The sequence below is a fragment of the Brassica rapa genome, unplaced genomic scaffold (assembly GCF_000309985.2).
Source record: "Brassica rapa cultivar Chiifu-401-42 unplaced genomic scaffold, CAAS_Brap_v3.01 Scaffold0412, whole genome shotgun sequence".
Classification (NCBI taxonomy): domain Eukaryota; kingdom Viridiplantae; phylum Streptophyta; class Magnoliopsida; order Brassicales; family Brassicaceae; genus Brassica; species Brassica rapa.
Window position 1 is genome coordinate 5,955 of NW_022610354.1, and position 26,848 is coordinate 32,802.

At 46.0% G+C, this 26,848-nt stretch overlaps 1 protein-coding gene and 1 long non-coding RNA gene across 2 annotated transcripts; both read left to right on the forward strand.

The window, feature by feature from the left end:
• The first annotated feature begins 802 nt into the window (after positions 1-802).
• On the forward strand, positions 803-16,731 carry LOC103838794. The gene is made up of 3 exons (XR_004453790.1): positions 803-863; positions 1,199-1,254; positions 16,061-16,731. It is a non-coding gene; the product is annotated as an uncharacterized LOC103838794 (long non-coding RNA).
• Positions 16,732-17,529: 798 nt separating this feature from the next.
• LOC117130369 (predicted GPI-anchored protein 58) lies at positions 17,530-18,070 on the forward strand (the record flags this gene model as incomplete). The annotated part of the gene is made up of 1 exon (XM_033283261.1): positions 17,530-18,070. A coding segment is annotated over exon 1 (541 nt), but the record flags the coding sequence as incomplete, so codon positions are not given.
• Positions 18,071-26,848: the final 8,778 nt, after the last annotated feature.

Here is a 26,848-nt window from a genome sequence, read left to right on the forward strand (position 1 = left end):
GTTTTTAGTTGGTTCAACAAGGATTAATAAAAATAAAAATCGACCCGGTAGATTAATATCTCGAAGGGACTGTCTTGTGATTGAAAGACCTCACTTGATAGTTTGGTCGATTCTTAAATATTTTGGTCGAATTTTTATTAAGCTTGAAGAGATTTTCCGAGAACAAGACGAGAGCCAAAGACAAGGAATATTTGGTTGAAAAATTATTTAAAATTATTTACCAACTTCTGAATTAAATTTAGAACTAAGTTGTGTCCTTCACCAGCCTGGTTGTGCAGTTATTCAGTCTTAGACTTGCACCTGCCTGCTTGCCTAGCTTCTTCAGTAACTGGCACATGATAATCACAAGCTGCCTGCTTGCCTTGTTTCTTAGATTGTCATGTGAGAAGCACATGAAAGGGCTGGAGTTTCTTCAGGTTAAGGAAAGGACAGCAGCTTGTGCTGAGAGTGCTGAAGCAGCTTGCCAGCTGTCCCCACTCAGCTTAGCTTTGTCCTGAGTGAAATCCTCACCTGAAGCAAGCTCACCTCATATTTAACCCCTCTCCAGCTGCTTCCCACGTTCAGAACCCTGCAGAAAAACCTAGAGAATTTCAGAGAGAAAGAGAGAAAGAAGAACAGAAAAATCAGTGAGAAAAATCAAGAAAATAAATCAAGAAAAAAAATTGGTAGTGACCTAATCTTCAACCTTAGCTCAGTTTGTTACCTTGAGAAATATCAGAAGGTGAGATTTTTAAATAAAACCGTAGACCTAGTTGAGTTCAGATCATGATCAGACCTTGATCTTTCTCTTTGATCAGTCCAGCCACAAGCTTACCTTGGAGAAGAGGATCAGCTGAGGCCATCTAGTCCTTTGGTTCGTCTTGGTAAGCTTTGGTCTCCTTGCGTCAGTCAGTATCTGATCAGAACAGTTGATGTTTAGTTTGGGTCTTGGTCGGATCAGTTGTATAAGTTCTGATACAGTTCAGTTCTTGTTAATTTCGGTTTGAATCAACCTCTTAGAAACACCAGCTATGATGTTCTGATCTAGCTTTGATTAAACCAATTTGAACTCAAGTCTGATCTTGTCCTGAACTTTGGTAGAATGAATAGAACCAATCTGAACTGGTATAGTTTGAGTGGGACCAAGCTTGAACTGATCTGATCTAAGGTGTTAAAGTATGAACCAAACTGATCTTGTAGTCATTCACTTCTGTTTCAGGTCAGAGGTGGAGTAAGGCTTTAGGTATCCAACCAGTTCCAAGACTAATCTCTTAGGTGAGTCTAGACAGAAGATGAATGTGTACATGATTGAGTTTAAATAGTAGTATCTCAATTAGATAGTAAAGTCCTTGAATCCTTTAAGAAGTGTATGGTGTTTACTTAGTGTAAACACTTACACTTAAAGACTAATCAAAAGGTTAAAGTGAGATTAATCATAATCATAGTATTTGTTCTCAAGTACTAATCTTAATTATGAAATAATCATGGTTTTGATTATGGATTAATTTTGTTGAATTAAGACTTAATCTGGTTTAATTTAGAATTAATCTGAGATTAATTAAGGAGTAATCATGATTAATTAAGTATTAATCTTGCATTAATTAAAGATTAATATGAGATTAATTAAGGAGTAAATTATGATCAATTAAGGATTAATTATGTATTAATTTGAAATAATTATGGAAGTAAAATCATGTGAAGTCTTGTTATATTCACTATCCCTAAAGCCTCCGCATTACCGTGACTTGGTCCTGCGAACGGAACAAGGTCATGAAGACACGATGATGGGGTAGCTCCCTGGAGACTGTGTACTGCATGACGATGCAGTGTCGGATTGTTCATACCGGACATTCGACAATGATGGTGATGCTAACTCACTAGTCTCGGTTCGCCTTAGTGGTTTCTCGGGTCTAGTTTATATATTGTATTATATGATTATGGTAACGGGCGGGTGTTGTGGAAGTGATGTTTAAAAATAAGAATTCACAATGATGATCGATATTAAAGTATAGTACTAGTACTTGCATGATCATGTATATGCATTTGATAATTGCTTGATTTATTATTGATTGTGTTGTGATTCTAGATTCACTGAGTAAACTAGTTGCTCATGACTCATTTGTGTGTGCATGTAACCCTTAGGCGGGAGACACTTAAATCTTTTGGACGGAAGGATCGGCCAACCAGCGGTAGTATTTTGTTGTCCTTGCAACGTACGTTTTGATTTATATTTACTTAAAACGTTGTCGGGCGATAGGCCGTAGGGTAAACTATAACAGTTTTTAAGATGTTTAAAGTAGCTAAATAATGTATAAAAGATGTTTAAAAATCACGAGTTCTCATATGATATTAGTCCTTGTCCGGGACGAACTAACTATCGAATATTGCTTTATCGGGTTGAAAAGCCTAGAGTAATATCCGATAGGAGTGTCTGTGTTCTTTGGTTGTTGGTCTAAGGTGAACATCGACCATGTCATTTCCGGTTATCTACGATCAGGGGTGTCACACACGGACGTCCTGTGTGTACTGAACAGACTGATAACGTGGGCCAAAATCACCCGAACAGTCCACGGGAAGGGTCAGCGTGCTGAGTCAAAGGACCAACGTGCTGATATGTCTACTGATGGACAGCCACGGACGTCCTGTGTGTGCTGACAGACACACACAGATGTCCTGTGGTTGCTGACGGACACCCACAGACGTCCTGTGTGTGCTGACGGACAGCCACAGACGTCCTGTATGTACTGAACAGACAGCCCACATGGGCCAAAATCACCCAAACAGTCCACGGGAAGGGCCAGCGTGCTGAGTCCAAGGACCAGTATGCTGATATGTGTACTGATGGAGAGCCACAGACGTCCTGTGTGTGCTGACGGACACACACGGACACACACGGACAGCCATGGACGTCCTGTGTGTGCTGACGGACAGCCACAGACAGCCACAGACAGCCACAGACGTCCTGTGTGTGCTGGCGGACACCCACGGACGTCCTGTGTGTACTGAACAAACAGCCCACGTGGGCCAAAATCACCCGAACAGTCCACGGGAAGGGTCAGCACGCTGAGTCCAAGGACAAGCGTGCTGATATGTGTACTGATGCACAACCACGGACGTCCTGTGTGTGCTGACGGACACACACAGACACACACGAACAGCCACGGACGTCCTGTGGGTGCTGACGGACAGCCACGGATAGGCACACGGACATCCTGTGTGGGCTGTCGGACACCCACAGAAGTGTTGTGTGTACTGAACAGACAGCCCACGTGGGCTAAAAACACCCGAACAGTCCACGGGAAGGGCCAGCGTGCTGATATGTGTACTGATGGACATCCACGGACGTCCTGTGTGTGCTGACGGACAAACACGGACACACACAGACAGCCACGGACGTCCGTGGGTGTCCGCCGTCCTGTGTGTGCTGGCGGACACCCACGGACGTCCTGTGTGTACTGAACAGACAGCCCACGTGGGCCAAAATCACCCGAACAGTCCACGGGAAGGGCCAGCGTGCTGAGTCCAAGGACCAACGTGGTGATATGTGTACTGATGGACAGCCACGGACGTCCTGTGTGTGCTGGCGGACACAGACGGACACAGACGGACACACACGGACGTCCGGTGGTTGCTGACGGACACCCACGAACATCCTGTGTGTACTGAACAGACAGCCCACGTGGGCAAAAATCACCCGAACAGTCCACGGGAAGGGCCAGCGTGCTAAGTCCAAGGACCAGCGTGCTGATATGTATACTGATGGACAGCCACGGACGTCCTGTGTGTGCTGACGGATACACACGGACACACACGGACAGCCACGGACGTCCTGTGTGTGCTGACGAACAGCCATGGATAGCCACAGATGTCCTGTGTGTGCTGGCGGGCACCCACGGACATCCGGTGTTTACTGAACAGACGGCCCACGTGGGCCAAAATCACCCGAACAGTCCACGGGATGGGCCAGCGTGCTGAGTCCAAGGACCAGCAGGCTGATATGTATACTGATGGACAGCCATATACGTCCTCTGTGTGCTGACTGACACACATGGACAGCCACGGACTTCTTGTGTGTGCTGACGGACAGCCACAGACTTCCTGTGTGTGCTGACGGACAGCCATGGATAGCCACAGATGTCCTGTGTGTGCTGGCGGACACACACGGACATCTTGTGTGTACTGAACAGACAGCCCACATAGGCCAAAATCACCCAAACAGTCCACGGGAATGGCCAGCGTGCTGAGTCCACGAACAAGCGTGCTGATATGTGTACTGATGGACAGCCACGGATGTCCTGTGTGTGCTGACGGACACACACGGACACACACGGACAGCCACGGACGTCCTGTGTGTGCTGACGGACAGCCATGGATAGCCACAGATGTCATGTGTGTGCTGGCGGGCACCCACGGACATCCGGTGTTTACTGAAAAGACAGCCCACGTGGGCCAAAATCACCCGAACAGTCCACGGGATGGGCCAGCGTGCTGAGTCCAAGGACCAGCAGGCTGATATGTATACTGATGGACAGCCATAGACGTCCTCTGTGTGCTGACGGACACACACGGACAGCCACGGACTTCTTGTGTGTGCTGACGGACAGCCACGGACGTCCTGTGTGTGCTGGCGGACACCCACAGTCGTCCTGTGTGTACTGAACAGACAGCCCACGTGGGCCAAAATCACCCAAACAGTCCACGGGAAGGGCCAGCGTGCTTAGTCCACGAACAAGCGTGCTGATATGTGTACTGATGGACAGCCACGGACGTCCTGTGTGTGCTGACGGACACACACGGAAAGCCACGGACGTCCTGTGTGTGCTGACAGACAGCCATGGATAGCCACAGATGTCCTGTGTGTGCTGGCGGACACCCACGGACATCCTGTGTTTACTGAACAGACAGCCCACGTGGGCTAAAATCACCCGAACAGTCCACGGGAAGGGCCAGTGTGCTGAATCCAAGGACCAGCGTTCTGATATGTGTACTGATGGACAGCCACAGACGTCCTGTGCGTGCTGACGGACACACACGGACACACACGGACAGGCACAGACTTCGTGTGTGTGCTGACGGACAGCCACAGACGTCCTGTGTGTGTTGATGGACACCCACGGATGTCCTGTGTGTACTGAACAGATCGCCCACATCGGCCAAAATACCCGAACAGTCCACGGGAAGGGCCAGCGTGCTGAGTCCAAGGACCAGCGTGCTGATATGTGTACTGATGGACAGCCACGGATGTCCTGTGTACTGACGGACACACACGGACGGCCACGGACAGCCACCGACGTCCTGTGTGTGCTGACGGACACACACGGACAGCCACAGACAGCCACAGACGTCATGTGTGTACTGGCGGACACCCACGGACGTCCTATGTGTACTGAACAGACAGCCCACGTGGGCCAAAATCACCCGAACAGTCCACGGGAAGGGCCAGCGTGCTGAGTCTAAGTACCATCGTGCTGATATGTGTATTGATGGACAGCCAAGGACGTTCTGTGTGTGCTTACTGTTGGGGTCAAAAACGGTTACGACAAATTTAACATTAAAAACGTCCGAGGAAGAAAATAAGAATTCCTCCGAAGAGTACTTTTCGAAATAGATTCTTCCTTTCGAAAGAATCGAGATGTCCGACGGTTTACGCCACATAGCATCCGGATAAATACGGATATCCGACGGTTTACGCTAAGGTCTTTGAGAGATAGCATTCGAGCGCTCGTCCCATTCGGTCGCTACGTAGCGACCGGGCTCGAGCCGAAGTTCGGTCGCTGTGTAGCGATTGAACTCTTCCGAACATCGACAGACATCAATCCATGCAATCTCGTCAAATCCTGTGGTTTATGGTTTTTCGGTATTTTTCGAGCGATCGTCCTGCTCGGTCGCTACGTAGCGACCGAGCTCGAGCCAAAGCTCGGTCGCTACATTGCGACCGAGCGATCATCCCGCTCGGTTGCTACGTAGCGACCGAGCTCAAGCCAAAGCTCGGTCGCTACGTAGCGACCGAGCGCTCGTCCCGTTCGGTCGCTATGTAGCGACCGGGCTCGAGCCGAAGTTCGGTCGCTGTGTAGCGATTGAACTCTTCCGAACATCGACAGACATTAATCCAAGCATTCTTGTCAAATCCTTGAATGCTATCTCCCGAAGACCGTAGCAAGCTCAGTCCGTGTTTTCCGCTATTCTAACTCATCGATCAAACTTTGCGGATTAGAAACCGTGGAAAATTTGTAGTAAACGTGTCGAGTCGGAAGATGGCCCAAAGGGACTTAAAACACGACTCGAGGCCCATCCTATGATTTATTAACCGAAAGATCGTAAACCGCAGCACGGTTTACCCTTGGCCCACAAGGAAGGATAAATGACAAGTTTCCGCGGAGAAATACGGAAGTTTTGAAGATAATTGTGAAGATCGGGAAAAATGGAATATCTCTATTTTTATGCTATGACGGCTTAAGGGCAGAAGAGTAAAAGCGTAAACCGACCTTGGAGCTAGTATATAAGGAGTCCTAGGCGAGGAGCATGGAGGAGGATTTTTTCAGAGCAAACTTAGCGCTTAGAGCAATTTAGGCAATTTTCCGTTTTTGTTATTTCGAGCTGCGACTCAATTAGGTTTAGCCATCTTAGGGTTGCTAGAACTAGGAATCTCGCCGACAGCTCTCGAGCCCAGGCTTATACCTTGTTGTAAACGCTCATACGCTAATTCGGAATAAGATCTTCTTTGCTCTCTTTTTCGATTGCTTATTCTTTATCGTTGTTATTCTCGTGTTCTGATTGCTTGACGTGTGGTAATTAGCAGATATCCGGGTCCTCTGGGAAATTAGGGTTTTCCTAGTTTCCTTATTTAAAGGGAAATCGACAGTGCAAATTTCGGTTCCCACACTTACGGACACAAACGGACACATACAGACACACACGGACAGCCACAGACGTTCTGTGTGTGCTGGCGGACATCCACGGACGACCTATGTGTACTGAACAAACAGCCCACATGGGTCAAAATCACCCGAACAGTCCACGGGAAGGGTCAGCGTGCTGAGTCCAATGACCAACATGCTGATATGTCTACTGATGGACAGCCACGGACGTCTTGTGTGTGCTGACGGACACACACGGATAGCCAGGGACATCCTGTGTGTGCTGACGGACACACACGGACGTCCTATGGTTGCTGACGGACACCCACGGACGTCCTGAGTGTACTGAACAGACAGCCCACGTGGACCAAAATCATCCGAACAGTCCACAAGAAGGGGCAGTATGCTGAGTCCAAGGACCAATGTGCTGATATGTGTACTGATGGACAGCCACGGATGTCCTGTGTGTGCCGACAGACACACACGGACACACAAAGACAGCCACGGTCTTCCTGTGTGTGCTGACAGACACCCACGGATGTCCTGTGTGTGCTAACGGACACCCACGGACGTCCTGTGCGTACTGAACAGACTGCCCACGTTGGCCAAATCACCCGAACAGTCCACGGGAAGGGTCAGCGTGCTGAGTCCAAGGACCAACGTGCTGATATGTGTACTGATGGACAGCCACCGACATCCTGTGTGTGCTGATGGACACACACAGACAGCCACGGACGTCTTGTATGTGCTGGCGGATAGCCACGGACATCCTGTGTGTGCTGGCGGACACCGACGGACGTCCTGTCTATACTGAATCTACAGCCCACGTGGGCCAAAATCACCCAAACAGTCCACGGGAAGGGCCAGCGTGCTGAGTCTGTCACACCCCCAATCCTGGATAGGATTGTCGGGAAAGCCATGGTTCGAGGAAACTTACCAGCCGGTCTTAGGACCTTAAAGAAGGCGTTCCATGGCCAAGATAGAGGGTTAAGGACGTCAGGATGCTAGCTGGACGAAGTGAACGGGTAGCTCGACTAGCTCAACGAAGCTAGGTTAAGCTCACTCCAGCTCGGCCACTACTAGGTCAGCTCCACTAGCTGGGCTACTAGCTCAATCAGCTGAGGCAGCTGGGAGTCAGCTTATCTCAGCTTGACGGACTGTTCGGGTTTCGGGCCGATGGTCCGGGTCCGGGTCAGTGGCAGGCCATGAGGTCCAGCCATGTGGTCCATGAGTCGTTGGGCTGTTGTGGGCAGGCCGTGGGCTTGAGTACCAAGTCTGGGCTTGGGTTGGACGTGCCTAGAAGGTCTGGAGCCTTCTATATCCGAACAGGTACGATCTGGACCGTTGATTGTAATCAATGGCCAAGATCTGTCCCAGAAGGATGCTTCGAAGGGATGTAACTCTTCGCACATGACCTTTGGTTGCCTATATAAAGGATGCACGACCAGAGATCAAGGCAGTCAATCAGTTTCGTGAGAAACCAAAGGCAGAGGCCAAATAGAAAGGGAGAGAGAGATCGGCTGGAAAAGGGTCGGTTGTGGTGGTTTAGTACCTCCGGCAAGGAGAACGGTTTAGGAGAGAGGAGGCCGTGTGGTTATGACTACCCAGGGTATAGAGAAAGGTCTGGAGAAGGACTCCAAAGCCGTGGTTCAATCCAATAGGGTCAGTGGGGTAACCACCGACTCATCGGCTAAGACCATCGGGCAGTCCGAACCGGTCTAGCCATGGGTGTTTAGATTGTGTCCCATTCTTCTTATTCTTTTCATCTAATTCTTCTTCTACTCCTTCTGTACATTGGCGTGGCCTTGTGGATATGTTAGGATTGGTTATAACCGTGGTTCTGGTTGAGTAATGCGGTCGCGGTCCATAACCGTCGAGTTAGGCGCGTGCATGGTCTATACCGGCCTCAGGTGATCCGATTGGATAGGGGCGGTTCAGTTCTGTTCAGAACGGTTGCAACCCTTCCCTGAACAGTCACAATGGTTCATGACTTGTGTAGGTTAAGGCGTGGTTCTTTGGCCATAGGCCGGACACTCGCACGGACCAGACAGTCCATACGGACGGTTAGGTCGAACGGTTGGAATATCTGAATGGGTGTGAGTTGCCAAGGGTCATGAGTTGCCAAGAGGCACGTGTGTCCAAAGGGTAGTAGTTCCCAAAGGGTGTGAGTTCCAAACGGTGCCAATGGTTCAAGGCTTAGGCCGAACCAAGTGGACAGTCCGCGACTGCATAGCCGAACGGACGGACGGTTAGTTTAACCGGAGTGTTGCGTAGCAAGGTCTGATCGGTTGCAAGGCAATCTGGTTTGGGCTTGGGCCTTACTCTGTGGTATTGATCCAGGCTTTGGGTTGGATCAGGTAAGAAGGTCCGTGAGCCTTTGGGCCAGACTTATAACTGGCCGATCGCACCTAGATCTCAACCAGATGGTTAGACGAGACTATGGTTGATCCGGCTGTGGTTGGATGGTTCTAGCCGCAAAGGCTAAGTAGGATATCTTACAATCAACCTCGGGTTGGTGAGTAGGATAGGCGCCATATGCCTTTTGTAGGGCGTAGACCCACATGATGGCAATGGAAGGTCGGTCATATCAGTACATGCTAAGTGGACGATGGCTTATCAAGTCTAGTGGTCGGATAATGTTTCATAACGATGGTTCAATGGCCGAACACTAGTATGGATAGTCACGTTGCTGGAGTAAGAGTATTGATATATTGCTTCTAGATATCAACCTTGGTGTTGATAGCTTCGAGATTGACTGAGAGTCATGACGAAGTGTGTGGCTAGTACTATGTGTCGTAGACCATAGATACTGAGCCTAAGTGTGATTGTTCAAGGAAGGCCGTCTAAGATCTGATCATGGTTGAGTATGGACGACCTGACCTCTGAATGATGGTTTAAGGTGTCGTTCCTAACCTGTTTAACGAATGCATCGGTTGGTATGAACAAATCATATCTGTTGTCTGGGTTAAGTCCCAAGGCCGATCAGACCAGATGATGACTCATCAGTTGTGAAACCGAGAATTTCAAAGAGAAAACATATTCTTACTTGGTTGAAAGACGTTTTGCTCAAACCTTTTCATGAATTGATTTCATTGAGCTGTGCTTTGAAAGAGATTTGGTGTAGGAAAGGGCATGAACTAAAATTGCTTAGGCCAAAGAATTCTTTTGATTTCGTTCATGATGATAATTTTTCAAATTTGGCATTGTCTCTTTCTTTCCATAACAGTTTCTCACATTGGCCTGATTTTGAGATTGATAAATCAATTTTTGGCAACCAGCTTACTTTCTTAATGCTTTCCCACGTCCTTGATGATTATCCTAAGTGCTTGGATCCTGTTTTTGGTGTCTTAAGGATAGAGAAACCCTTTGATTATTCCTTTACCAGATTTGATGTGGTTTCTCTAGTTGCTTTGAATAAACAGGATAAGCATGATCAGTTTCTAAGGAGAGCAAGCACCAATGGACGCCAAAGTACTTGGAATTCCTTGATGAAAATGACTTCAAAACTCCAAGGAAGTTTCTGTCCATATTTTTCATTCCCTGAATTTTCCATGAATTTTAATTCCTTTGTATCTGATTCATCGTTTATTGATATAGGTACTTTGGATTTGAGGACAAATCCTTTTGAAGAAGGAGAGAATGATACACCGCGGTCCACGGATCAGTACATGGAGCCGAACCAGCCTGGAGATCAGAACATTCTGAACATTTCAACCGAGGTTCACATTTTTCACCGTACCGGACAGACTGACCGTGCAGTGTACTGGACAGTCCCGCATAGGTCCGGAAAGGAGCTTTGGCTGGAACCATGGCCAGATGACCGATCTGACCATACTGGGGCTTGTCTTTCCCGTCCAACTTCACATTTGAAGACATATGGTCGAGCTAGAATCCACTTTGGACGAGCTGGACGAGGTGACACTTACTTGGAGCTAGATGAGCTGAGTGAGCTAAGTGACACTACTCTGGAGCTGGATGAGCTGAGTGAGCTAAATGACACTAGCTTGGAGCTGAATGAGCTAAGTAACACTGAAGATGGAGCTGGTTCAGCTGCTGGGCGAAATGAGCCTTTTCAGCCCAAAGAAAAGTTCATCAAAAGTTCACTATGGGATGGTTTCTTTCCAAATCCGACCAGTCCTTTCCTCAGTCCATTTAAAGCACATTCTCATCAAGAATACCAAGAGGGAGTCAGCAAGGAAGTCTTGGTCGTGCATGGGAAAAAGAATTCAACAAAAATCATTAATTTCGGTCTTTAGTTAAAGTCTTCATTTCTAGTTTCTATGTCTTGTTTTTAGCAAATTCTTCTTTGGATTTCTACAACTTGTAATCCTATAAATAAGGCCTTAGAGCCACGAAATAGACAGATTGTTTTTCCCTTTTTATGAGTTTCTCTCATTGTTCTTTGTTTAGAACACTTCTTAGTTTCTTGGTGAGGTTATCTCCAAGTTTCGATACTTCTTCTGTTGGACCGGTGCGTCACATACGGCAACGATCGAAGTCTGGTAGCAAACCTTAGTGTCACCCCTCGATCCATCAGTTCTCAATCCTCTCGGATCTGAGTTCATATCAACCATACCGAAAGAGTGATCCATATTTTGGTTCTATCACTGTGTGTGCTGACGGACACACACGGACGTCGTGTGTGTGCTGACGGACACCCATGGACGTCCTGTGTGTACTGAAAAGACAGCCCACGTGGGCCAAAATAACCTGCCAAGGTCCAAGTCTTCACGGATCATAAGAGTTTGAAGTATATCTTCACTCAACCAGAGCTGAACCTTAGGCAGAGGCGGTGGATGGAACTGGTTGCGGATTATGACTTGGATATTGCCTACCATCCGGGAAAGGCAAATCTAGTCGCGGATGCTTTGAGCAGGAAGAGAGTAGCTTCAGCTTCAGAGAAAGACATGCAGGAATTGGTTCACATGGTGGGAACCTTACGATTAGCTGCCTTGACCAACGAAGTGGAACCGTTGGGTCTTGGTGCAGCGGATCAGGCTGACTTGTTGTCCAGAGTTCGCCTTGCTGAGGAAAAGGATGATGATCTGATCAAAGCTTCAAAGAATGAGAAGACAGAGTATCAGACTTCAAACAATGGGACGATTTTGGTTAATGGCCGGGTGTGTGTTCCTAATGACAAAGGATTGCGGGATGAGATCCTAAAAGAAGCACATCAGTCTAAGTTTTCGATACATCCAGGAGCCAACAAGATGTACCAAGATTTGAAGAGATACTATCATTGGGTTGGAATGAAGCGTGATGTTGCAAAATGGGTAGCTGGGTGCCCAATCTGCCAGATGGTTAAGGCAGAAAATCAAGTTCCGAGCGGACTACTGCAGAGTTTACCCATTCCGGAATGGAAGTGGGATATGATCACGATGGACTTCATGACTGGCTTGCCAATGAGAAATGGCAAGGACGCTATCTGGGTGATAGTGGACAGATTGACCAAATCTTCGCATTTCTTGGCAATCAACAAGACAGACAATGCAGCAGTGCTAGCCAAGTTATATGTGGAACAGATCGTCAGACTTCATGGAGTTCCGGTAAGCATAGTGTCAGACCGAGACTCCAAGTTTTATTCAGCCTTTTGGAGGGCGATGCAGAAGTCGATGGGGACCAAGGTCCATATGAGTACAGCATATCATCCGCAAACAGATGGACAATCAGAAAGGACAATCCGAACACTTGAAGACTTGCTGCGATCTTGTGTTCTGGATTGGGGAGACAAATGGGATCAATACTTGCATCTGGCCGAGTTCTCATACAACAACAGCTATCATGCAAGCATTGGAATGTCTCCTTACGAGGCATTGTATGGACGTCCGTGTAGGACACCGCTATGCTGGACCCAAGTGGGGGAGCGCAGCATATTTGGCCGAGACTTTGTGGAGGAGACAACTGAAAGAATCCGAGTCTTGAAACTGAGGATGAAAGAGTCTCAGGACAGGCAGAAGAGTTATGCAGACGGACGCAGAAAAGAGCTTGAGTTTGAAGTAGGGGACATGGTATATCTCAAAACCGTCACCTACAAAGGCAAGGACCAATCCTCAAAGAATGCCAAGCTGAGTCCAAGATACATGGGGCCGTATAAGATCCTGGAAAGGATTGGAAAGGTCGCTTACAAACTGGAACTGCCTTCATCGATGGCTCAGTTCCATAACGTGTTCCATGTATCCTTGCTGCGAAAATGCATAAGGAATCAAGACAATGTGGTTTCAGAACCACCATCTGACTTGAGAGAAAACCTTACAGTGGAGGGACGACCAGTCCGGATCATTGGTAAAAAACCAAACCTGAAGGCAGAAAGAATATCAAAATGATCCAAGTTGTTTGGGACTGCGATGGAGAAGAAGAAATGACTTGGGAGCCAGAGGCGATAATGAAAGCTGAGTTTCGAAAGTGGTTTGACAAACTCAAGGAAGATTCAGTAAGAAAGACTCGAGGACGAGTCTGAGCCAAGTGGGGGAGAACTTGTAGCGACCGTGTTCTGAAGATCGATGATAGGATGATCTGAGGACTGACTGGCCGGACTGCTGGAACGTATTGAATGGGTTTGATGATGCTAGAAAGAGCTGGCCAAAGTTGTAAGGACTTACCGTGGGTGGATGGGAGTTCTTGGTTCGGAAGTCTGATTAGTAGTGGATGGAGCGGAACCATGTACCCGAATAAAGCTAGGATCTGATCTGTTTTTGAGCCAACAAAGCTCCATCAGTCGGTCTTACGCTCGGGTTATTGGACCAGGCCGTTCAATTTGCGGAACTCAGTAGTGTTCGGCCAGTTCGATGAAAATCCAGGCAAAGCGGTATTTTCGGACAGCAATGGTCGGATCCGGACAAGTGTTGTCGGATTCGGACATGACGGTTGAGCTGGTCGGCTAGAGAGAGATTGTCGGAAATTAGACAAGGCAGTTAAGACTGTCGGCTAAGCTGAGATGAGCTGATTCAGTAGTATTGGTCTGATTCAGACAAGGCGGTTAGAGTTGTCGACTGCATCAGTCAGCTTCAGCTCGAGTTTCGTCTAAGTAAAACTGGCGGGAACAGTTAAGGTCCGAAAAGGGGAAAAACTTGCGCTGACATGCTTTGGAGCGCGGGGTGGCGGTTACGGACAAAGAGCCGCGTGTAAAATAAGCGGGAACAGTTATCTTTGCAGTTTCTCGGGCCTAAACCGCCCAACTGCCCATTTTAATCGTCTCCTTGGTCTTATTTCGCCATTTCTGTACGGGAAACAAAAAGAAAGAACCAGAGAAGAACTCAGAGAGAGAAAAGTCCGATTAAGAGAGAACTTTTGATATTTGGCTGGATTGATCAAGTCCGAGTCAAGAACGATCGTCTGTGGGGTGATTCCGACTGTCAGAACGTTCGAAGATCCGACAGAAACCGCTCAAGAGGTGTCAGAAGAGACCGAATCAAACAGAACATCCCGACTCTAAGACAAAGGTGAGTGCGTGACCGTAGCCTATCGTACTGAATCGTAGTCTGAATGATAGGAATGTTCTATGTACTGATTGCTTGTCTAATTTGAATTATCTGCTAAGTTCTGGCTTGGTCCGATAAGTCGGTTCCTTCCATCGACGCATCTGGATCAGATCATGTGCCTAGAGCCGTAATGGCCTGCTAGGGCTTGTCTGAATCTGATGGCGCGTTGGCTTGGGACGATTGGGTCGGCTAAGTAACTGACTGATGATAAGCATGTCCGTTTACTGATTGATTGACTCGATTGCTTTACATGGCTGAGTGAGACGGGATGGCCACATCACTAAGCAAACTGTTGCTTATGCCTCCTTGTTTTGGATGCAGATCAGGACCAGACCCGTAAGGGTAAGGACATAGCTTGACCGCGGGACTAAGGCAGGAAGGAAGGATGGGGGATTTGGTTAGATGTAGGACGAGTTTAACTTGTAATAGCTTATAGCAAACTCACTTGTTAACTCGAACCTCAGTTAATTTATTCAAATCTTATTATGCTTGCTTGATTGTCTGAAAACGAACTAAAACTCGGAAATAATTCTAAGTAAAGAAAATTAGGAAAACGGCCCAAGTCTGATCGAGGAAGTCGAGCCAGACTCGTACTGATGGTACGAAAAAATTGGTTGGGTCCTTTCAGTCGGCCACAAGCCCAACTAGCCCATGGCCTTGTCCTAAGACCCAACAGCCCATGGCCTCATGGCCGGACCTCACAGCCGCCACTGACCCGGACCCGGACCATCGGCCTAAAGCCCGGACAGTCCGTGTAATAACCCTCATGAGCCAATAAATTTTTGGTCAAGAAAAATCCCACTCGGCCAGTTTTTAGTTGGTTCGACCATGATTAATAGAAATAAAAATCGACCCGGTAGATTAATTTCTCGACGGGACTGTCTTGTGGTTGAAAGACCTTCACTTGATAGTTTGGTCGAGTCTTAAATATTTTGGTCGAATTTTTATTAAACTGGAATATATTTTCCGAGAACAAGACGAGAGCCAAAGACAAGGAATATTTAGTTAAAAATTATTGGAAATTATCAACCAACTGCTACAAGTAATTTTGGACCAGACTCATGTCTTCCACCAGCCTGCTTGCTCAGTCTTTAATCACATGACTTGCACCTGCCTGCTTGCTTAACTTCTTCAGTAAATGGCACATGACAATCACAAGCTGCCTGTGTGCTTGCTTCCTCCTTTAATTATTTATGATTGGCTGGAAACTACTTCATGGGAGGGAAAGGACAGTATGGTGTAGATGATGAAACAGGTTGCCAGCTGTCTGCTCTCAGCCAAGCTTTGTTATGAGCTAAACCCTCAGGTGAAGCAACCACAGCTTGTATTTAACCCTCCTCCAGCTGCTTCCCACGTTCAGAACCCTGCAGAAAAACCTAGAGAATTTCAGTGAGAAAGAGAGAAAGAAGAACAGAAAACTCAGTGAGAAAAATCAAGAAAAAATTTGGTGGTGACCTAATCTTCAACCTTAGCTCAGTTTGGTTCTTGAGAAAGATCAGAAGGTGAGATTTTTAAATAAAACCCTAGACCTAGTTGAGTTCAGATCATGATCAGACCTTGATCTTTCTCTTTGATCAGTCCAGCCACAAGCTTACCTTGGAGAAGAGGATCAGCTGAGGCCATCTAGTCCTTTGGTTCATCTTGGTCAGAGGTAGAGTAAAGCTTGAAGTATCCAGTCCTGTCCATTCAGCCTTGTTCAAGTGGAACTCAAGTCTTGTCCAATCCAGTTTCAAGACTAATCTTTAGGTGAGTCTAGATAGAAGATGAGACAGATCATGTATGAGTACATGATTGACTTTAAATTGTAGTATCTCAATTAGATAGTCAAGTCTTTGAATCCTTTGAGAAGTGTATGGTGTTTACTTAGTGTAAACACTTACACTTGAAGATTAAGCAAAAGGTTAAAGTGAGGTTAATCATAATCATAGTACTTGTTCTCAAGTACTAATCTTAACTATGAAATAATCATGGTTTAATTAAAGATTAATCATGGTTTAATTAAGAATTAATCTTGGTTTAATTGAGAATTAATCTGAGATTAATTAAGGAGTAATCATGATTAATTAAGTACTAATCTTGGATTAATTAAAGATTAATATGAGATTAATTAAGGATTAATCTAGGATTAATTAAGAGTTAATTATGATTAATTATAGATTAATTTGAAATAAATATGGAAGTAAAATAATGTGAAGTAAAATAATGTGAAGTCTTGTTATATTCACTATCCCTAAAGCCCCCGCATTACCGTGACTTGGTCCTGCGAATGGAACAAGGTCATGAAGACACGATGATGGGGTAGCTCCCTGGAGACCGTGTACTGCATGACGATGCAGTGTCGGATTGTTCATACCGGACATTCGACAATGATGGTGATGCTAACTCACTAGTCTCGGTTAGCCTTAGTGGTTTCTCGGGTCTAGTATATATATTTTATTATATGAGTATGGTAACGGGCGGGTGTTGTGGAAGTGATGTTTAAAATAAGAATTCACAATGATGATCGATATTAAAGTATAGTACTAGTACTTGCATGATCATGTATATGCATTGATAATTGCTTGATTGTTATTGATTGTGTTGTGATTCTAGATTCACTGAGTAAACTAGTTGCTCATGACTCATTTGTGTGTGCAGGTAAACCTTAGGCGGGAGACACTTAAATCTTTTGGACGGAAGGAGCGGCCAACCAGCGGTAGTATTTTGTTGTCCTTGCAACGTACGTTTTGATGTATATTTACTTAAAACGTTGTTGGGCGATAGGCCGTAGGGTAAACTATAACAGTTTGTAAGATGTTTAAAGTAAATAAATAATGTATAAAAGATGTTTATAAATCACGAGTTCTCATATGATATTAGTCCTTGTCCGGGACGAACTAACTATCGAATATTGCTTTATCGGGTTGAAAAGCCTAGAGTAATATCCGATAGGAGTGTCTGTGTTCTTTGGTTGTTGGTCTAAGGTGATCGGATTTATTTCGAGAACCTCGGGTCGACCATCAGGGAACATCGACCGTGTCATTTCCGGTTATCTACGATCGGGGGTGTCACAAAGGTGGTATCAGAGCATGGTTATACGATGCTTGAATGGGACTTGTTTCAAATAATTTTCGAGTCGAAAATGTGTCGCAAGGATAATTAGGATATGCTGGTTTGTTCGTTCTTTTAGAAATAGATAGACCTGGGTAGAAACTTACCATGATCTTTCGTTGCAGATGCCACCGAGAAGAGCACTCTTTGGACGCCGTGGAGGTCCAAACCTCCCAATTTCGATTTCATCATCTTCAGACTCTTCGCCGCCATCTACTCCGACACCACTTCCGACTGCTAGCTTTGATGCTACACCTTCGGGATCTAGCTTTGAGACTGACCCGTCTGAAGGGTCATATGATCAGACACCGGTGCACATGCCTTTGTCTCCAGACCCGTACTTTATGGACATCGAGGTGGATGTGGTACACGATAGTCCAGTGCACGGAGATCATCCCGCAGCTCCTGCATCTCCTGCCGCTCATATTCCACCGGCCCCTGCCGCACCTATTCTGGCAGCACAACCTCAACCAGCTCCAACTGATCCAGCTATAATAGCACTTCTAGAACTGATGGCTGAGATGGTGAATTTGCAACATCAAGCATTGAATGCACAGCGTGAAGCACAGCGTACTCAGCCAGCTCCAGTACCTACCACTTCTCATCCGGACTTTCTGAAGATAGTCATGATTATGAAAAACTTGGGGACGAAGCGTTACCAGGGAGGTACTGATCCCTTTGAAGCTGATGCATGGCTGCACAATCTCGAGCAGAACTTTGCTGCAACCCGTTGTCCAGTAGAATTCAAGAAGGACGTGGCTGTTTACTATCTGGAGAAGGACGCCATCAGTTGGTGGTTATGCGTAGAGAGGAACTTTGGAGACTTCAATCTGAGTTGGGCTGACTTCCGTACAGCGTTCGTTCGAAAGTACTTCCCACCGGAAGCCCGTGATCGATTGGAGATTAAATTCATGGAGCTAGTTCAGGGAGGATTATCTGTTAGGAAGTATGAGGCAGAGTTCACACGTCTCAGGAAGTATGTCCACTATGGTCGAGAGGACGAGATGATGATTATCCGTAAGTTCCTTCGAGGACTTAACCCATATATCAGGAGCAGACTTGAGGCAGTAGAGTTTCATAGGCTTGCTGATCTTGTTGAGCGTGCTGTAAACGTTGAGGAGGCCATTGCTGCTGAGAGAGCTTCTTCTAGCAATGCCACACAACCTAGACGTCCATCTGTTCCGTTCCAGCCTCAGCCGCATTCTGCTGTGCAGCGAGGACGGGGAGGTAGAGCTTTTCGGGGAGGTCGATCTGGAGATCCTAGACCTAGAACCCCAACTTGTTTCACTTGTGGCCAGGTGGGCCATGTTAGGAGAGATTGTCCGACCGTGGGACAGTTCCAACCGGCTGTACCATCTCACATCACTTGTTTCACGTGTGGAGAGCGAGGACATTACGCGACATCATGTCCACACACTCATCTTGCTCAGCCTGTTGTTACGAGTGCTCAACCCGTTGTACCAGTTAACCCACCTTTACCCTTACCTCCTGCTAAGCGTCAAGCCACTGCTGGTAGGAATTATTCTTTAGAGTTACCAGGACCATCCGGACCACCTCAGGGTCCGATTTCAGGTTTGTTTTCCTAACCAATTGAGGGTTGCATAATTTTTTTAAATGATTGGTAAATTGGTGATAAAAAAATAGTATAAAAGTGGTTGAGTAAGTAATTGACGGTAAAGTCAATTATTGACAGGGACTTTGCTTGTGGGTGGAATATCCGCCCACATCCTTTTCGATTCAGGAGCAACACATAGTTTTGTAGCTCCCGAAGTAGCATCCCGATTCGATGGAGAATTCACTAAGGTGAATTTATCCATTCCTGTTCTAACTCCCGGAGATCAAGTTCTTGAAACTGAAGGCTGTATTCTAAGAGTTCCAATCATTATCCAAGATATGATTTTTCCGGCTGATTTGTTAGTTCTCCCCTTAGAGAGGTATGAGGTAATCTTAGGGATGGATTGGCTGTCAAGTTACCGAGCTCACCTTGATTGTGGTCGAGGGAAGATTATTTTCGACAGAGATACCCAACCCCCTTTAGCTTACCATGGCATAGTACCAAGTGTTGGAGCGTCATTAGTGTTAGCACTGAGAATTGAAAACCTTTTGGAGAAGGGTGAAGAAGTATACTTAGTGACCTTAGTTGCTGGACCAGTAGAAGACGAAAAAGAGCAGAACATGGAAGAAATACCAGTAGTCAGAGAATATGAGGACGTTTTTAAGGCATTAGACGGATTGCTGCCGTCTAGGAGTAACCCCTTTAGTATAACCTTAGAACCCGGATCTGCTGCAATAGCAAAGGCACCATACCGAATTGTCGCTAGAGTTGGAGAAGTAGCCTATAGACTAGAACTTCCACCCGATATGCCTATGCATCCGGTATTTCATGTATCGATGCTATGTAAGCATATACCAGATCCAAATATGGTTGAGCCGCAGCGACCAGAGAATTTGAAACCTAACCTCACCTATCCTGAAGGTCCTTTGCGGATAGGCGAGCGTCGTATCAAGAAATTGAAGAATAGGGAAATTTCGCAAGTTCAAGTATTTTGGGGAAAGCAACAGAGAGTTGTTATAACATGGGAGGATGAAGATAAGTTCCGAGTTGATTACCCAGAACTCTTCTCAGATACCCCAGTCGTCCAGTAAAGGGTGTACACTTATATTTTGAGAATTCGGGGACGAATTCTTTTAAGGGGGGAAGAGTGTAATAACCCTCATGAGCCAATAAATTTTTGGTCAAGAGAAATCCCACTCGGCCAGTTTTTAGTTGGTTCGACCATGATTAATAGAAATAAAAATCGACCCGGTAGATTAATTTCTCGACGGGACTGTCTTGTGGTTGAAAGACCTTCACTTGATAGTTTGGTCGAGTCTTAAATATTTTGGTCGAATTTTTATTAAACTGGAATATATTTTCCGAGAACAAGACGAGAGCCAAAGACAAGGAATATTTAGTTAAAAATTATTGGAAATTATCAACCAACTGCTACAAGTAATTTTGGACCAGACTCATGTCTTCCACCAGCCTGCTTGCTCAGTCTTTAATCACATGACTTGCACCTGCCTGCTTGCTTAACTTCTTCAGTAAATGGCACATGACAATCACAAGCTGCCTGTGTGCTTGCTTCCTCCTTTAATTATTTATGATTGGCTGGAAACTACTTCATGGGAGGGAAAGGACAGTATGGTGTAGATGATGAAACAGGTTGCCAGCTGTCTGCTCTCAGCCAAGCTTTGTTATGAGCTAAACCCTCAGGTGAAGCAACCACAGCTTGTATTTAACCCTCCTCCAGCTGCTTCCCACGTTCAGAACCCTGCAGAAAAACCTAGAGAATTTCAGTGAGAAAGAGAGAAAGAAGAACAGAAAACTCAGTGAGAAAAATCAAGAAAAAATTTGGTGGTGACCTAATCTTCAACCTTAGCTCAGTTTGGTTCTTGAGAAAGATCAGAAGGTGAGATTTTTAAATAAAACCCTAGACCTAGTTGAGTTCAGATCATGATCAGACCTTGATCTTTCTCTTTGATCAGTCCAGCCACAAGCTTACCTTGGAGAAGAGGATCAGCTGAGGCCATCTAGTCCTTTGGTTCATCTTGGTCAGAGGTAGAGTAAAGCTTGAAGTATCCAGTCCTGTCCATTCAGCCTTGTTCAAGTGGAACTCAAGTCTTGTCCAATCCAGTTTCAAGACTAATCTTTAGGTGAGTCTAGATAGAAGATGAGACAGATCATGTATGAGTACATGATTGACTTTAAATTGTAGTATCTCAATTAGATAGTCAAGTCTTTGAATCCTTTGAGAAGTGTATGGTGTTTACTTAGTGTAAACACTTACACTTGAAGATTAAGCAAAAGGTTAAAGTGAGGTTAATCATAATCATAGTACTTGTTCTCAAGTACTAATCTTAACTATGAAATAATCATGGTTTAATTAAAGATTAATCATGGTTTAATTAAGAATTAATCTTGGTTTAATTGAGAATTAATCTGAGATTAATTAAGGAGTAATCATGATTAATTAAGTACTAATCTTGGATTAATTAAAGATTAATATGAGATTAATTAAGGATTAATCTAGGATTAATTAAGAGTTAATTATGATTAATTATAGATTAATTTGAAATAAATATGGAAGTAAAATAATGTGAAGTAAAATAATGTGAAGTCTTGTTATATTCACTATCCCTAAAGCCCCCGCATTACCGTGACTTGGTCCTGCGAATGGAACAAGGTCATGAAGACACGATGATGGGGTAGCTCCCTGGAGACCGTGTACTGCATGACGATGCAGTGTCGGATTGTTCATACCGGACATTCGACAATGATGGTGATGCTAACTCACTAGTCTCGGTTAGCCTTAGTGGTTTCTCGGGTCTAGTATATATATTGTATTATATGAGTATGGTAACGGGCGGGTGTTGTGGAAGTGATGTTTAAAATAAGAATTCACAATGATGATCGATATTAAAGTATAGTACTAGTACTTGCATGATCATGTATATGCATTGATAATTGCTTGATTGTTATTGATTGTGTTGTGATTCTAGATTCACTGAGTAAACTAGTTGCTCATGACTCATTTGTGTGTGCAGGTAAACCTTAGGCGGGAGACACTTAAATCTTTTGGACGGAAGGAGCGGCCAACCAGCGGTAGTATTTTGTTGTCCTTGCAACGTACGTTTTGATGTATATTTACTTAAAACGTTGTTGGGCGATAGGCCGTAGGGTAAACTATAACAGTTTGTAAGATGTTTAAAGTAAATAAATAATGTATAAAAGATGTTTATAAATCACGAGTTCTCATATGATATTAGTCCTTGTCCGGGACGAACTAACTATCGAATATTGCTTTATCGGGTTGAAAAGCCTAGAGTAATATCCGATAGGAGTGTCTGTGTTCTTTGGTTGTTGGTCTAAGGTGATCGGATTTATTTCGAGAACCTCGGGTCGACCATCAGGGAACATCGACCGTGTCATTTCCGGTTATCTACGATCGGGGGTGTCACAGTGAGCTAGTAGTCCAGCTAGTGGAGCTGACCTAGTAGGGACTGAGCTGGAGTGAACTGAACCTAGCTTCCTTGAGCTGGCCGAGCTACTCGTCCACTTCGTCCAGCTACCGTCTTACTCGTCCTAGCTGTCTCTTAGCTTGTATAAGGTTAAGTCTAAGTTTCCTTATGTCCTTAACCTTCTTTCTCGACCATGGAACGCTTGCCTTGATGTCCTAGGACTGGCTTGCACGTTTCCTCGAACCATGGCTGTCCCAACAATCCTACTCAGGATTGGGGGCGTGACAGCTTGGTTTGGTTCCTAGAACTTAGATAAACCTCAGTCAACATAATCATAAAACGTATGAACCTACCTACCGTATCCTAAGTCATTCAACCAACCACCCCTTGACTTAGAATCAGATAGATAGTCCAGAATAGATAAACAGAACACACAAACATATCCGGATCGTCGCCAAAGACCAATCCGTCTAACCGGATAGAATCTAGGTGCGACCGGCCAATGGAGTCCGGCTCAATGGCCCAACGGACTCCCTTACCTGATCCGGCCTTAGGCCTGGATCCAATCGGCCGAGTAAGCCTCAAGCCTAATCCGAAAGGCTTAGCAACCGGTCAGACCTTGCGACTCTACCTTGGCTTAGACAAACCGTGACCTTGTCTTAACTAGACAAGCCATAGGCTGATCCATAAGGATCGGTCCTAACCTGTCCCGAAAGACACCGTTTGGAACATGCACCCTTTGGCCATTCGTGCCTCTTGGACACTCATGACTCTTGACAACTCGTGCCCTTTGGGTCATTCCCAACCGTTCGTCCTAACCGCCCAGTCTTGGTGCGATCGGATCATCCGACTAACCGACCCGTGTCTAGGCTAGCGGTTTGGTTATGTTCGACCAAAGCCTAGGGACGTGTCCCATGGACTCAACCAACACAAACTTTCGTGTTTAACCAGAGAGAAGAGAAGAGAAACGAATTGAAACAGATAAGGAGAGCCGGATGGGACTTAGGAATCGAGCAGAGCCGCGGTGCGGTCGCATGGACCGTCCGTTCGGTCTGATGGAGCCACGGCCCATCACATACCTGGAGAACCATGTAAGACCCGGTCCCGGCCGACTAGGCCGCAGTCGATGCCTCATGTCGCTCAGTCCATACCCGGACCGAACCTCTAAAAATTTTGCCCTTTATTTAAAATATTGCCCATTGGCGAGGGCTAACTCAGATCCTAGCTCAAGACTACCTTAGTCATTCCCTAGCTAGATCCTTTCAACTTATGCACAGCGGAATAGTATCTACTTAACCATTGGTCTATAACCAATATAATACTTGTCTGGTCGAATCACCTCGGCTAATGGTTAGTATACTCAAGTACCAGCTAACTCCAAGGTCAATCCCGAACCCAAATCAAGGCATACATATCTGAGGTTCCATTCCCCTAACCATTCTATCTAGATCTATGCAACATTGCTAGATCATACCTTTGCCACACCCACGGAGCTTGGTAGCTCATCGGCCCAGCTACTCTAGCTGAATGAACTCATAAACCAGCTATTCGAGCTGTCACACTCGAACTGAGCTAGGACCGAGCTTTGGCCAGCTGCCATATACTGCGTCCAGCTCCTTTACACACACAAAACAACTCCCTTAGGTACTTAGTCATTCAGCCAACCATCCCCACAGACATAAGTAACCCTTGAGAAGTCTTCAAACAGCTAAGGACATGCATCTGGCCCTTACCGGCTCATGCACTGTCCCACATCCTTTTTGCCTTATCAACTTATGATACCAAGTCCAGCTCATGGACTAACAATGCCCATCAGATCCTGAGTCAATCAACCAACCACCCCACATGACTCAGAACTGATGAGTCTTCATACTTCCTAATAAGTCATGGAACCATGTCCCACTGAACCTGATTAGTGTTACTCTTACCACCGGTGCATCCTTTGATCAATCAGATCAGACACCTTGATCCATCATCCAAGGATCAGGTCGTCCATCCTTGCCCATGATCAGGTCACACACAGCCTGCCTTACCAACACCAAGGTTGATAACCAGCAATTCCTTATGATCAATATCATAAGTGACAATATGTTCCAGCACACAAACATATGATCAGATATCCTAACACAAGGATCCGACCCCAATATGCCCTCAGGTGCAATTTCGACCGCAAGCAAACCTGCTCCAAAAATCAATTAAAATTCATGATAATTCATGATAAATCATAACTAAGAGAATGGTCCAATCAGATTTCCCAGAACTGGCCTCTATCCCATAGATCTCGGCCAAGATCAGCCAAACCGGCCCAAGGGACCATCTCTAAATCAGTCCCTAAAAACTCATTAGGACATGATAATTCATGATAAATCTTAACTAAGAGAATGGTCAAGTCAGAATTCCAAGAACCGATCTCGATTCTATGGATCTCGACCTAGAACAGCCCCACCGGCCACCTTGACCATCTCGAAATCAATCAGATAAAAATCCCCAAATACCATGATAATAATTATCACCACTAAGAGGATTCCAAAGTCAGATCGCCATAAATCCATCAGGAAGTAGGAGATCCGGACTTAGCTGCCAAACCAAGGCCATGGAGGGTTCTTCTGAACCGGCCAAGCCATGGTTCAGTGCTACTATGTCTAATCATCAATCTCAATCATAAGAAGAATAAATAATATGATTAATAATCATAAAACAGAGTAAGGTGTAACTGCAGGACCAGATCAGCCCATAGTGTACCAGACTATGTCCAATGGTCTGCAGTCCCCACCTGTTACCTCATCAGGGGCGTACATGCTCCTCCTTGCACGCCTTCATCAAACCCTTATCGCATACTTCCAGTATTGATAAGATCTAACTATGGTTCGTGCCCATCACTCCTTCCATGGAACTTCCATGAAACCAGTTTCTATACTGCATACATCTTCAAGGCTGTTCATGCCTTTGAGAGTGGAGTCAAGCCTTCCCCCTTCTCTCCTAACCAATTGCGTGTATTCCCAAGACACAGAGGAAGCCTTAGACATGATCATCCATGATCAATCACCATCCAAAGGTCGTGCATCACTTCCCTCTTTGTTCCCCATGAAACTGCTTTCCACACCAATCTCCCTTTAAGGCTGCATTGGCCCTTGGGAATGGATTCCGGCCAACTCCCTCCTTTCCTCACCATTTGCGTGTGTTCACAGGCTCCAGATAAGGCTTTGGGTGTTGTCAACAATGATCAAAACCGTTCAGAGGGTCGTTCTCAACTTCCCCCTTGATCTGCCCCAAAACTGTCTCTTTATGGCCTTCACACCACCATGGGTCTTGGATTGGGAATCCGACCAACTCTCTGTATTTTTTCTCTGGATTCTTTGGGTTTCAGGGTGTAGAAGGAAGCCCTGGCGTGCCTGCAAAGGCACGGACTTGCCTTCCTTATATAGGAGAAGGGTTGGTTACTTCTTAACCATTGCATCCCTTCGGTATCATTTCTGGCCATTGATTTAATCAATGGTACAGATTGCACCCTTTCGCCTATGGCAGTTACCACACGCCCTGGAACTGCCAAACCACTCCTGGACAAGTCCAAACAAAGCCCAGACTGATTTTCCACGCCCATGACCCAACCACAAGAGCCCTCCAGCCCATTGGTACACATGGGTCATCCACATGGCCTGGTCACTGTCCAGACCCGAACCAGCTGCCCAAGACTCGAACACTCAGTCCAGCTGAGTTGAGCTGATCCCCAGCTGACCCATCTGAGTGAGCTAGTCCATCTAGCTCAGGGAGCTGACACACTCTTCAGTGAGCTACACTGAGCTGCACTACTCTTCACTTAGCTGGTCGAGCTTGCTTACCGCACCGCCCAGCTGCCATACTCTTAGTACAGCTTCTTTATACTTGTCTCCTTCTTGGTTTAGCTATCCCTTAGTTTTCTGATGCCCTTAACCTTACTTCCAGGCTATGACACGCTTGTCTTTGGGCCATATGACCATACTGGTGCATCTCCACGCACCACAGTCCGTCCGGATGATCCTATCCAGAATCGGGGACATGACAAACCACGTCTGGGTTCTCCATGCTCTTCTAATTGTCTTGATCTCCCATTCTTCACCGGAGTTTGTTCTCAAACGATCAGAGTCGCCGGAACACAACACCACCACAATCGGCCTTTCTCTTGGCCGAAACTCTCTCTTTCTTTCTCTCTACGTTTTTTTCTGAGTATTTTACTCTGGAATTGGATAATTAAATTGACCAGAGAGCCCCCATATTTATAGAAAACGAGGGGGTAAGTCTTGCCCCACGAACAGGCACGACTTGCTAGCGAATGGGCACCATCGGCCAAGGGTTGTCCCCTTTCGGCCACTTGCATCCCTTCGCCCATTCTGATTGGGTTTGGGGTCGGTCACAAGCCCAACCCACGCCCCAGGCCTCCTGGACTTAGCCCACGGCCTTGTCCAA